Raw genomic sequence first — 14,241 nt, 5'->3', positions numbered from 1 at the left:
AACCTGGTATTCGTACTGACGAAATTTCTGTAATGAGCTGGTACCTTTATATCGTATCTTAATTTCAGATCTGCAAGATTTTATATGTTTCAATTGCCATTGTTCACGATAGAGTATAGAAGTTAAAATTTGATAATACGAAATGGTGGATTTGGTAAAGCAATCATTATATACTTTAATATAAAACAAATGTTCTGAACCCCAAATGGTTCGAAAAACTTACCAAGCTATGTAATGAAATTCCAAATTCGGACCTCCAATATAACAGACAAATGAATGTACAAAAACAGACCAGAAAAAAAATCAACAAAACAATATAAAAAACTAGAGTTGAGTCCAATCGTGATCAAATATATTCTACCATCTAATCCGCCTAAAATATATCAAACATTGAGTTTGTAAACTACGAAACTTGAAAAAGAAGTTTATTGTTTTTTCTTGTTCAAAATATTGACAGGAAAACTAATCTGGTAGTTTCCGACATCTGAAATGCTATTTAAAAAAAAACAATCATTTGGGTACCGGCGTCTTTCATTTAATATGATCATATTGTTAACATGAACAATTCCAACTTCAATACCGAGAATGATATTGTTAAATAGCAAGGTTATATCAATTACCTTCAACATTATTTTGAGATCACCTTTTGTATTCATTCTATAAATAACTTTTGGGGGATTTTTCGTTTTTGGCTGAGCTAAATATATGGGTTGAATCACTAGATCATTGGCCATTTGAAATATAGAGCCTGATTGTGGAAGAATGTTTCTATCGTACTTCTTAGTATTGTATACAAGTGTATGGAATATTACACACGCAACGACTGACACATCATCAAAAGGTATGTAATGATAATCTGTCATGGAATAGTATTATTTCCACTGGAAGAAACGGAAAAAAGGTTATAGAATATATTTTCCAGTAGGAACAGATACTATAGCATTGTTTATAACAACTAGTCCAGAGGGAACTCATGATAGGAGAAACAAGTATGCGTTGACATATTAAATGTCATTATCACTGCTATTAGTGTTATTTGAAATGTTAATGATTTTTGAATTACTGACAGCGAATGACTTATCCATGTTATCATTCACATGAAAATTATCAAAAATCAAAGGCGGATATGCATGATCTTTCAAAAGCGGGTGAAGGGACATCGAAAATGTTTGAATAAAAGGGACAGGGTCGGCAGTCAAATATTAGAGAAGCAACTTCCGCTCAACTAAAGATAAAAAAACAATAAGTAGAAAAGGCCTATGATTGAAAAGAAAACGATCTCTCAAAATTTACTTTTCATAAATTTCAAAAGATGGATAGAATAGAATGACAAAATGATTGTACGTTCTTAGTTTATACAGTATTTACACACCAATAACCTCTACAAATGTTAACCCTTATCAATCTCAACCGAAAAAATTATTTTTTTTTTCTGTCAATTTTAATTTTCTTGGACCCTCAGGATTTTATTCATGTGTATCACGCATTAATACATTATGGTGAAATCAGACCAATCACATTTAAGTATTCGTAAATATGCAAATCATGTAAAATTATTTTCTGTTAAAAAAAGCCTAGTAGGGCAAAACCGGCATAAAAAAATTGGAAAGATAAAAACTTAAAAGTTGACAAAAATTTGATAGAATTAAAAATATGACTTTATCTTTGATTAAAGAACAATGTTCAAAACTTAATGTATAATTCTTATTCTTTCAGTTTTGATAGATGTACAAGAAGAACGATTGGTATTTGGTCAAACAGTTGAGTTAGTTTGTCATCTGCAAGGCTCTTTACATCTAGAGGATGGAAGCAGTCGACAGTGGTCAGGAGGTGCTTTCAACAAAGTTCTTAGTTTGAACGGATATTCTTCTGATATCAGCAAGTATCAAGAAATTATAAAAACTAACACAGAATTTCGTCTCCGAGTGTTAAATTTCAATGAATCCGACGCCAACCAATATTATAAGTGTGTGTATGGATTCAAATTTAATGAGACTAAGTTAGATCTAACGAAGAAACTGTATGAATGCAAGTGCAGTCTTATTATATATTGGATTTTATATCGAGCCAGAATTGTTTTTACTATGCAAACCAAGCAAGAATTTTTTTTTAAGTCAATCCAAAGCAAGTAAATTTTTTTCAACATTCGTAAAGACAAGGGAATATGATATGCTCTGTGAGTTTTCAAGTCTCCACGTATTGTATAAATTCTGGTATGCAATGTCAATGTCGAAAAAAATATTTGAATAATTAGACATGTAAGAGGTACCGAGTACTTGTTTTCCACGTACATGTTTGTGTAGCAAACCATTCACTTAAAGACGAGTATACAACTATAGATATAAAGCTACTAGCTGTGGTACAAAACTATGAAGGTTTTTATACCACCCACAAAGTTTGGGGTGTATATTGGAATCACCTTGTATGTCCGTCTGTCTGTCGATAGATCTTGTAAGGGTAACTCCCCTTAAACGCCTGGATGGAATTCTATGAAACTTCCTACAAGACCATCATATGGAGATGTGGTTGTTACAAGGGGAGATAATTGAACTTTTTTAAAAACTTTTTCATTGTTATGCATTGGATAGTGGTATTTCTCGTGAGCGCAACTCCTCCCAAACGCCTGAATGGATTAAAACTTCACACAAGTGAAACACATAATATATAAAGATGTGCATGAAGAAATTTGGTTGCAGTCAAACTGTTACAAGGGGAGATAATTGGAGTTGGATTTTTTTTTTAGGAAGACTGCTGGGGGGGATTGGTATCACCTTTGTGAGCTTGCTCAAAGTACCTCTAGTTTCACTCTTGTGTGACTTAGTTATATTCTAATGAAGCAACCTTGGCAATGACTTGAAAAATATCTTTGCAACCAATTGACTGAAAAGGTTTTTATCTCATTTGAAGTAACCAATATGTTCTCAAAATGTTTTAATATTTTAATATGTCTGTTCTTCTGTTCAAATAACATTGAACAGAAAAACACAGGGTTGATGTCGAGGAGACCTCAACACCTCAAATCACAAAACAAGGTTTAGATACGGCATTTTGTACTCTTGGTATGCATTATTATTGTGAAAAAAAAATTTAGCAACTGAATAGGTCAGATTTTTTTTTATTAAAATGGAGGCCAGATTATTATGTTTTTCCAAAAAAAAACCCAGGACCCCCCGAAAATGAGAAAATGAAATGTTCCGCGCCTTATAGAGTTTGATGGAAATTATCGACCTCAACTACTTTTAAACATGATCCTTTTTACATATTCATTGCTCTCTATTTTTAGATATACCTAGTGAAAGTGAAATTGACACGCAGTTTATAGTAAACAACGAAAGTGAAATTGTGAGAACGTATGTAAGATTTCAGAAAATGTATCCAGTACCTCAGTGTGTTGTATATTCAGATGTAAGTGGGTATTTCCCCCTTATTAGTTGGAATGTACTGTAATTCTTCTTTCTAGAAAATAATTATCTCGACGTCAATACAATTCTCAGAACAATCAAATTGTGCGGTCGTGGGAATTTATAACTATATATATATTCCTATGATTCACTATTTCCTCATTTGATAGTAATATTAAAACAGTACACCTAATATGTCTCTGGTTGTATTACCAATCAAATGACATCCAAAAATAATTTTTATCTTATCTGATAAGTTTCACAATAATATATTGTTAAATATCAAACAATAATCATAATCTTGGACTCTGTATTAATTTGTTGGTTTTACGAAAAGCATAGAAAAACCCGACACCTGTCTTTTGCAAACCCGGATCGAGGAACTATTGATATTTTATAGTAACAGGGATGACTAATCTTTTGATTCACACTTCCTAAAATAGATCAAGAAATAATATATTTTGGATACAGTTTGGTTTCAATAAATTTATATGATCTCGCCGTTGTTCATGTATAATACTAGTTCAGTCTTTACAAATGAAGCTTGGATCATGTCCATAATTTGATAATGCTATTTAAACCCAGTTATTAACTATATAGCTATATAATGGTATTTCCTTTTGTAAAGCGAAATTAATAATTTTGTTCCTGTGCAATTATAAACGAGTGAAACAACCTGTCAACCACTAATACCTTTTGGCAAATATTTGCATTATTTTCTAGCTAACGTTTTCAGTTGATTTAAAAACAATTGAAATCTGCACTGACCATTCAAATTAAAAAAAAAATAGTTCATATAGGTTATTTAAACCAATAAACGTGAGTGAGGTACCCGAAAGAGGGAGACTTAAACTGAGTTCAGAAACGAATCTTACGCGATTTTATATATAACGTTTATATAATTGAACTATAAACAACTGTAATACAAGTTGGAGGTATAGATAGCTATAAAGGTTTAATCCACCATTTTCTTCGACAAATGCCTGTACCAAGTCAGGAATATGACAGTTGTTTTCCGTTCGTTTCGTTGGTTAGTATAGTCCAGCGTTTTGGTTTTGTTAGTATTTATGGACTCCCCTGTTTAAATTTACCTTGGAGTTCGGTATTTTTGTTATGACTTTTTTGTATATCATACAAAAAAATATATGTATGTGTTCATGCATTTTAAATCGAAGGATACCTTTGACGGATAATGCTTTTTTTTCAGATTAATATTTGATGAGAGAATATTTATTCAGGGTGTTTTATTTTTTTATTTTATTTTTTGCAGAAATCTTCGGTAAACATGACAATTGAAAGTAAGACAATCATTGGTTTGTTTCTAAATGTTTCACTCAATTCTGAAATGAAGTCAGCAGAATGTTGCGGAAGAGAAATCACAATAAAATGTTTAGTAGGAACACGTGTCATAATAAGAAGAACAATGAAGATTCCGGAATGTGGCGGTAAGAATATTTAATATTATCTCAGTTTCATATGGTAAATGCATGTGCCAGTTTCATAACTATTCAAAAGATGTGTGACAGTATATTTGGTTGATGTTTCTGCAATTAGTTTAACTTCTGTTACCTCATTTCCGTATTTAACTGAATTTAAAGAGGGTTACGAATTTTGTCGGTTTCTGAGTATTTGTAAAATATGCATCCAACTACTTTGTTCTGATGTGTATGTGTCAACAAATTAGTTGGAGTCATCTAAAAAGGGACTGAAAATACCCAATACAAATCAAAAGATAAGATTGGGTTGGTGACCCTAGTACCCATCGTGTTATATCTGAACTAACATTATATTCAGATTCGATTGTAACCGATTCAGTCATTGCTGTTATAAACAGGATAATTCTACAATATTGCAGGGGTCATTTTAAGATCTGCTGAAAGAGTTGCATGTTTTCCCGTGTTTCAATAGCTCTATAATTAGTTATGTGATCAATGTTTTCTTAGAAATTATGACATACCAGGTTATACCAAGGTCTAGTGACTCTTTCGATTGAAATATAACTCTGTCATTACGTTTTTCTAGGAATAAGAAACAGATCTGTTTGACAACATCTCGTTTTCAATTCTCCAAAAATAAAATCCTTTATTATACGGCCGTCACTCGGCTAACCGAGAGATTGGTCGGTTAATCTATATTTAGTATGCGGCTATATCGACGGTTGGTCTGTTAATTGGGTTGGCTAAAGTCTGTTAATCAGGTGTTATCGAGAAAATACTTGCAAGTTCAGTATGTTTCATTGTATAACTTTTTAAATATATTTTTTATCATAAAAATTATTCATGTCGGACAAAACAATTCAATGTACTGAATCCAGTGGTGTAATTATTTTTTTTCTAGCTTCGATAAACAATCAATAAAATGAAAAGGCGGGTTACTCACCAATAAATTTATACACATTTTTCACACACAAAATGTACACAAAATGACAACTTGGCTGAATTTACTTGCATGCAATATTTTGAACATCGAAAAAAGACAGGCATTATGTTTGTTAACCATATAAATATCATTGTGTGAAAAATCTACACGAAAATCTGTATTTTGGTGATATTAATTAATTTTTATTAAAAACCTGGTCTGTTAATGGGTCGGATGTATAAAACCCGGTCTGTTATTTGGTCTGTTAAGAGTTATGAATGGCAATGAATTCTGTTTCGTTGTTATGAATGACACCAAATTGTCATCTACATTGGTAACCAGTATATACATCATTTTTGTAGTTCGTTCTTATGTTGTACTGTTATACCACTGTCCCAGGTTAGGGGAGGGTTGGGATCCCGCTAACATGTTTAACCTCGCCACATTATGTTTGTATGTGCCTGTCCCAAGTCAGGAGCCTGTAAATCAGTGGTTGTCGTTTGTTTATGTGTTACATATTTGTTTTTCGTTCATTTTTATTTATATATGTAACACTCCCAAACGTGTCCATCCCCCCAAACGTGTCCGATTCCCCCAAACGTGTCTATTTCGCCCAAACGTGTCCTAAAAATCCCAAATCGCCCATACGTGTCCAATTTCGCATCCCCAAACGTGTCCGATAATTGTTATTCGCCAAAACGTGTCCACTTTGGGACGCCTGAACGTCTCAAAACTTTTAGCGCTATTATGTTCTCAGTGAGGTTAATAACGTCTACGGCAATTGATTTCTCGGGGACACGATTTAAGATATCGGGTTTCGATTAGATCCTATAAATAGATTAAAGCCGTATTCAAAAGACATAACTGCTGAAGTATTATGGCACAATTACTGGAAATTAAAAAAAAAAGAAACAGAGTTTAAAGAAGAAAATCCTAAATTTGTTAGCATTTGTTTGTTCAACGCCGGCTGTTTATATTAGTATCATGAATTGCAAGTTTGATTTGCAACATATGAATTTATTCTTCATTGTTGATTGCTTATAGTCCAGTTACAAATATGTCATGCATATTCAGAACGACAACATAAATAAATACATAAGGTAGATCTATCTCTTCCTACACGAGGGACATGTCTGCGTACTTTTACATCCCACACAGCCAAATGGACGCCCAACATTGGCAAGGATATAACTGTCGGTTGGAAGAAGACCTAATTAATCATGTTTCTATTCTCCATTCACGCTTGGAGGTAGGACAATAGATGAAAGAGTAAATTAAAAGGAATATACGTCAATAGAAGAACAATAACCAAAATTTGTTATTAAACAAAATTATAAATTTTAATATTGGTGGACATGTAATGTGTTACTTAAAGGTCAAAAATTAAATTAATTGCATGGGCATTTGAAAATATAGACAAGATTGAGCGTTCATAAAAGGAAACGTTTTGACTTGATATGGACACGTTTGGGGGAATGGACACGTTTGTGCGTTCATAATGCTGACACGGTTCGGCGCCCTTTTGCAACTGGACATGTTTTGAATTCAGCGACGTCATATGGACACGTTTGGGGGAATCGGACACGTTTGGGGGGATGGACACGTTTCTGAGTGTTACATATATAAATAAGTTCGTTAGTTTTCTCGTTTGAATTGTTTTACATTGTCATTTCGGGGCCTTTTATAGCTGACTATGCGGTATGGGCTTTGCTCATTGTTGAAGGCCGTACGGTGACCTATAGTTGTTAATTTCTGTGTCATTTTGGTCTCTTGTGGAGAGTTGTCGCATTGGCAATAATGCCACATCTGTTTTTTTTATATCAGAGATAAACGTCGTAATGTAACTAAACATCAGTAAGCAAAATATATTGGGATGCTAAAATATAAAGAATAGAGAAAGAATAATGAGAAAAATAAATAAAATGTAGAGAAAAGTGACATAATAATTTAAAGAATACAGAAATAAACAACACCCCCAATCCGGACCCTCATGGTATACACGAGAATCAGGATGGGGACGCAGAATGTAGAATAATAGATAAGGACAGTAGAGAGTGATGCATTGCTAAAAAAAAGAGAGAAAAATAACAATTGTTTAAGAATACAGACATGAAACACCCCTTTTTACTACTTAGACCCTCCAAGATGATTGTTAAAACAATTTTGGCATTTATTCTACATCTCCTTATTTTTAAATTAATAGTATAGACAACGATATCTATATAGATGCTTTGCAATTTTTTTTACTGTATATCACTTTATGTTATTTGAGACTGGAGTCCGATAAACATTGGCCTCCTGTCAACCGCTGAATCTGATAGCTCAGTAAATATTGTAAAGTGCAAACAAAACAAAATTTCAGGGGGAGGGGGTGGTTGAAACAGTAACAGATTGCGATGTACTCAAATTGGAGACAAATGCTAGAATTTTACAAGCGCACAACTGCAGTTCTCCTTTGCACTTATGTAGAAAGGAACTAAACGAATAAAATGAATTAAAACTTAAGATAATCAAATGTAGCTGCATTCGCTTCTTTCCATTTACTTCTTTAGAATGTTTTGTAAACAACATATGATTAAGTAATAGAACAAAAGAACCAATTGGATGATGCTGACGAATTAGGGTTTAACGTCCAGTGGCAAATATCATGTCCATATGAGAACGACAATACGTTATATGTACCCGGTGTTGTATAAGACAGACACTTTCAGTCGGATTTTTGAACGTGCTTCTTTGAACAGACACAAAAATCAAGGCTGATTGAAAACGTAAATAATAAATTCATGCATATTCCAGCGGCCAATCCATATCACGCTATATTGCAGTGACACACCTTTCAATAAAATGCAAAGAAAGTCAAAATAAAAATGCTCTTACTACAAGGATACTGTTGCACCGTATTGTCATTTTTTTTTTACTCAAGTACATCTCATTCTTAACTTTTTTAATGGGAAATTATAAAGGTAGCAAAACTATTGTCGTGGCTAAATAACTCTTAACTGACACAATTTTAATTGTCCAACCCATTAACAGACTTTATTCCCCTAATAGTCACTAAAACGTGGTATTACTCACGTTATATTACAATTATGAAATATTTACTAATGTCAATTTATTTTTTAGAACCAAAGTACTATTTTGTGTCCTTTAAATGATATCTAAAATTGTTTGTTTCGCCTTTTATTAAAACAATTGCTATGCGTATAAGCATAAATACCACATACTTGCGCGACGCCTTTTAGTTTTACTGAAGTTTGCGCAGACTATGAAATGTTTTTACAGGTGGAAAATGTTCTATGATAGATATCATTTTGTCAGACACTTTTCTTTTTTTTATTTGGTTCTTATAATATGCCAAAACTCTGTATATTTAATAGAGTTGAACATTTAAATTGTGCGTTTTACTCTTAACAGACGTATAACCGACCCGATTAACAGACCAACCGCCCATATATCCGCATACTCAATATAGATTAACCGACCAATCTCTCGGTTAGCCGAGTGTCGGCCGTGTATTAGTATACAGTAATTTTATTTGTTAATCAAATGACTTAAATTGTTAACTTTCGTGATTTGGCTATTGCTAAGGTTTATAGCTGTCTCCGCCCGGAATTTGTTTAAGACAAATACGGCCTATTATTTTTTTTTATTATGACATTTCTTTTTTCTGTTTTGTTTTAGACCGGAATGAGCTAGTCACGCTGCCAGATATAACAGTGATTGTTTTACCAACCGTGTCCATATTATTGGTCTGTTTAGTTAGTTTGGTACTGGTTTACAAAATAAAACACAAGTAAGATTCACAATATATATAAATAAAATAGTAGATGCTGTGTATATATTAACGTTATAGTAACTCAACAACACAGGTATATCAAAATAGACTTGTAGAGATGACCAATGATAGACAGTTGTCCTCAGTGGCGGATCCAGAAATTTTCATAAGAGGGGGGCCACTGACTGCCTAAGAGGGGGCCCGCTCCAGTCATGCTTTATTGATTCCCTATATAATCAACAAAATTTTTCCCACAAAAGGGGGGGGGGGGGCCGGGCCCCCTGGGCCCCCTCCTTAAATCCGCCTCTGGTCCTAAACGCAAGGAAAGCTCTAAATAGTCCATAAGTTGTTGGTAACTTAATGCAAATAGTCGATAGCATACATAACACCAAAACCAAGTTTTCAATGGACGACCACCGACGAACTTCATAATTTCGATGGCGCAAATGTTATTCTAGCCTAGCTATACTCTCACACAGTTATCTTGGTGATGGACGATTTTAAGAATGACACTGCTAAAAATGCAAAAAACTTCGGCACCTATTTTGATTGATAATATATCAGAAATACCACAACCAAAACACAACTGAATACAAGCAGTAAAATGTACAATACATATATTCTGATCTAATTCTTCTTATATGATTTGTATATCTATATTTATTAATATTTGAATGTGATTGATCCGTTCAAAGTTACACTTCGATTCACCATGTTGTCAGAACTTCTTTTGCTACCAATAAAGACGACATTTGTGTTGAATAAACTGAATGTGATTATTTTCCTTTGAAATACTGGCTATTTCAAGCATTAATGACAAGTTTTGTCATAATCAGTTAAACAGTTTGAGAGAAATTTGGCATAATGCAAGACGACATCTATCGCAATTTGAGCAAAATTTCTTTGAAAAATCATATTATGCCGCATCAGGATTGAATATAGTGTGGACCAATAAATGGTCAGATATTAATCGCATCTGCATAAAATCAGTTAAATATGATACAAAAGATTACTCTAAGGTGATAAACACCACTGACACACCTCTTTGACTTCATTATCTGGTCCATATTGGTCCATTTATACCTCTCATTCTCTCAAAATCTTGACTTATATGCTAATAAATCAAAATTTTGGGGAACTATCACACCTTTTGTAGAAATGTGATTATCAATAGGTAATTGAAATGTTCAAGCTGAATGAACTATCCATATAAAAATTATCTGACTCAATGGAGCTTTCAATAAGTCCTTACGTGAGTTCCAGAGAGGGACATATAATGGTTCCCTTTAGTGAATAATAATTGGTTGTTACAAAAATCATTTCACATACTTATTACTGTATATATATTTCTTAAAGAAATACATAGGAAAATGTTTCCTATTATAGCCCAATATAGGAAATAAAGAGAAAAAGTCAGAAAAAGCTCCCCAAAACACTGAGTATGGCTTGCTCTGCCTGCTAATATTCATGGCAGAGCCCTATTCCAAGGTAATTTTCCCTCAAATGTGTATTTGAGACCCAATCCGTTCAAAATATTTCATTTTTGCAATACTTTCATGAAATAAACTGAAATTAAAAAAAAATATATGAGTAAATACAAGGTCAAAATTGCATGTGCAGCTTTCCTCAATAGGGGTAGTACCACCATTGTTTTCCCCTATCAGTCTTTGTTAAATTAGCATTAGTAAAAAATGTGCAGAATTTATCTTTGTTTGAAATTAGGAAATATCTGGCATGAGTAAAGATTTATCCTATCAAGTACTATAGTGAAAATTTCACATAACATTTTATTGCCCATAAGATAATAACATTCACCGGAAGTAAACCAATCACCTTTCCACCCCTCTTTCTCCAGTTTACAAGTTCTAGTAACCACATCTCCTCATGTTTCCAAAATATTTTATAGAAATACCAAATAAAAAAGAATGGTGCTTTGAAACACCAAAGAATATTCGAAAAGAACATACCTTAGTACTCAATATATTTATTTCAACATAATTATATAAAAAAATAAGATGTGATATGATTGCCAATGAGACAACTCTCCCCCTAAGACTAAATGACGTAGAAGTTAACAACTATAGGTCACCGTACAGCCTTCTGTACACTAAGTTCTGGTATATAAAATGTAACAGAACAGATTTGGTCAAACAATCAATGATCTTCGTCTGTGTAGTAATGTATTTTCTCGCTGTGTTGAAGACCCATTAGTGGCCTTCGGCTGTTTTTTGCTCTTTGGTCGGGTTGTTGTCTCTTTGACACATTCCTCATTTCCATTCTTAATTTTAACAGTACACAATCAAATTGTAACATGAAATTATGAACTCATTTTGATTGTATGTTTATTATTTTATTCTTTTTAGGTCTGATTATTCGAAATCTCGTACAAACGAATGCTGAAAAATCGTACGCAAGCAATTCCATGCAGCACAGTTCTTCCAGCAGTGATCAACTACTACGCATGGTCGGAGCATAATCGGCGAAGAATGAGTAATTATGAAACACAATATAGAAACTCCCAGCTGTTAACACAAGATACGAGGAAGCACGAAAACAGACCCTGTGAATGTCTCTCTCATTCAATACATAATAATGTAGCCCTAGAAACTTTTAAATTGTAAAAACAATGATGGCCCCTGTTCATGCACCACGAGACTACATGATTTAATAGAGCTACTGATGATAGTATCGAAATTTTAGTATGATGTATCTTATACATAACATGTGATCTTTGATGTGCGTATTGTCATATTCTTAATTAATACACATATGACAAAAGGAGATGTAAGGTTAAAGTCAATTATAGATAGCAACCAAACGACACAAATAGCCACAGTACATACAGTACATACAGTACATACAGTACATACAGTACATACATTACATACATCGCATAATAACTGCATGTTATTCTTAATTGCTTAGAACACTAAAAAGTAAATAGAATGGTTAGGTCTGCTTAAACCAATCAATTGAATCAGAGGTTAGAAAATAAAAAAAATGATAAATGTGTCCAGTTATGCAATCTTTCTAAAATATAGTTACTTGTATCCTTTTTGGTTAAAATCTCCTTTTTAGCTCACCTTGTCCAAAGGACTAAGTGAGCTTTTCTCATCACTTGTCGTCCGTCGTCCGTCCATCGTAGTCCGTTGTCGTCCGTTAACTTTTACAAAAATCTTCTCCTCTGAAACTACTGGACCACATTTAACCAAACTTGGCAACAATCATCATTGGACAATCTAGTTTAAAAAATGTGTCCGATGACCCCCGCCTGCCAACCAAGATGGCCGACATGGCTAAAAATAGAACATAGGGGTAGAAAGCAATCATTGTGTATTATTTTGAAAACCATTATAAATAGAGAAAATCTGACAGGGTCAGAAATGTTCAGAATTTTGAGTTTTACCAATTGTCCATTTTCGTCAAAACTGTCTGGGGACTTCTTTTAGGAGTTATTGCCCTTAAATGTCAAATTTTACCATTTTTTTTCATTTTTGCCTATTATCTTGAAATCTATAATAGATACAGATAATCTTTAAACTGCAAAAATGATCAGCAAGACAAGATCTACAAATAAGTCTAATGGTCGAAATCGTAAGTCGACTCCTTATTAGAGTTATTGCCCTTTGATGCAGATTTTTACCAATAATTTGCCTTATTTTTGCCTTATTTTTTAAAATTATAATAGATAGACAAAAACAAGATCTACAATTAAGACAAATGGAGAAAATTGTCCGACGACTCTTTATTGGAATTATTGCCCTTTAATGACGATTCGTACCATTTTTTTTGCGTTGTGCCTTATATGATAAAGTTATAATAGATAAATAGAAACTTTAAATAACAAAAATGATCAGCAAGGCCAGATCTACAAACAAGACATATTTTGCCAATATAGTTAGTAGACTGTCACTCTTTATAGCAGTGATTGTCCGTAAATGAGGATTTTTGTTACCCTCTTTAGTGTTGTGAGCAAAAACTAAAGAAGATAGAGAGAAATTAAACAGAAAAAACAATCAGCAATAAAAGATTAATAAAAAAGAGATTTGTGTCATGAATTCTATTCTCTTCTACAATGTTGGAGAGTGTCCTTTGATAAATATGCACACAGACCTAGGTGAGCGACACAGGCTGTTTGTAGCCTCTAGTTTATGTCTTTTTGCATAAATAAGGGATCATTTTCAACGTCAACACTCATGGCTTCTTTGATGCCGGACAGAAGGTGTGGTTATTATTAATCTGGTCTGAATAAATGTTGTTTACTTGGCAGATGTATTATTTGCCATTTGATTTGTATAAGTAGCTGTGATATAAAAAAGACTTTTGAAATGTATGAAAAATAGCAATTAATTTTGGTTGACACATCGCTGATGAAGTCAAAACGGCTTTGTTATTATGTTATGAGTTTCGTTTGACAGATATGTTATTTTTACAATTGTTATTTTATTAAAAATGTTTGAAAACTTTAAATGTGTCATGAGTCATAAAAGAACGTGACCTCGAAGACATATGACCCTAATCAATGTTGGGCCGTTGACTCACAAACATATCATATATATAGAAATAAGAAGATGTAAGATGTGGTATAATCGCCAATGAGACAACTTTCCACCAGAGACCGAATGAAATGGAAGTTAACAACTATAGGTCACCGTACGGCCTTCAACAATGAGCAAAACCCATACCGCATAGTAAGCTCCAAAATGA

The 14,241-nt window shown here is 33.2% G+C and overlaps 1 protein-coding gene across 1 annotated transcript; it reads left to right on the top strand.

Moving 5' to 3' along the window:
* Nucleotides 1-721: 721 nt before the first annotated feature.
* Nucleotides 722-14,004, top strand: LOC127706990 (uncharacterized). The gene is made up of 6 exons (XM_052211754.1): nucleotides 722-841; nucleotides 1,717-2,028; nucleotides 3,284-3,405; nucleotides 4,672-4,846; nucleotides 9,441-9,552; nucleotides 11,898-14,004. Exons 1-6 carry the CDS (start codon nucleotides 763-765, stop codon nucleotides 11,932-11,934), a joined length of 837 nt encoding a protein of 278 aa, XP_052067714.1. The 5' UTR covers nucleotides 722-762; the 3' UTR covers nucleotides 11,935-14,004.
* The last annotated feature ends 237 nt before the right edge of the window (nucleotides 14,005-14,241 follow it).

The sequence above is a fragment of the Mytilus californianus genome, unplaced genomic scaffold, assembly GCF_021869535.1.
Source record: "Mytilus californianus isolate M0D057914Y unplaced genomic scaffold, xbMytCali1.0.p SCAF_6, whole genome shotgun sequence".
NCBI lineage: Eukaryota > Metazoa > Mollusca > Bivalvia > Mytilida > Mytilidae > Mytilus > Mytilus californianus.
Note: the sequence above shows the minus strand (reverse complement) of the source record. Positions and strands in the feature narration are given on the sequence as shown.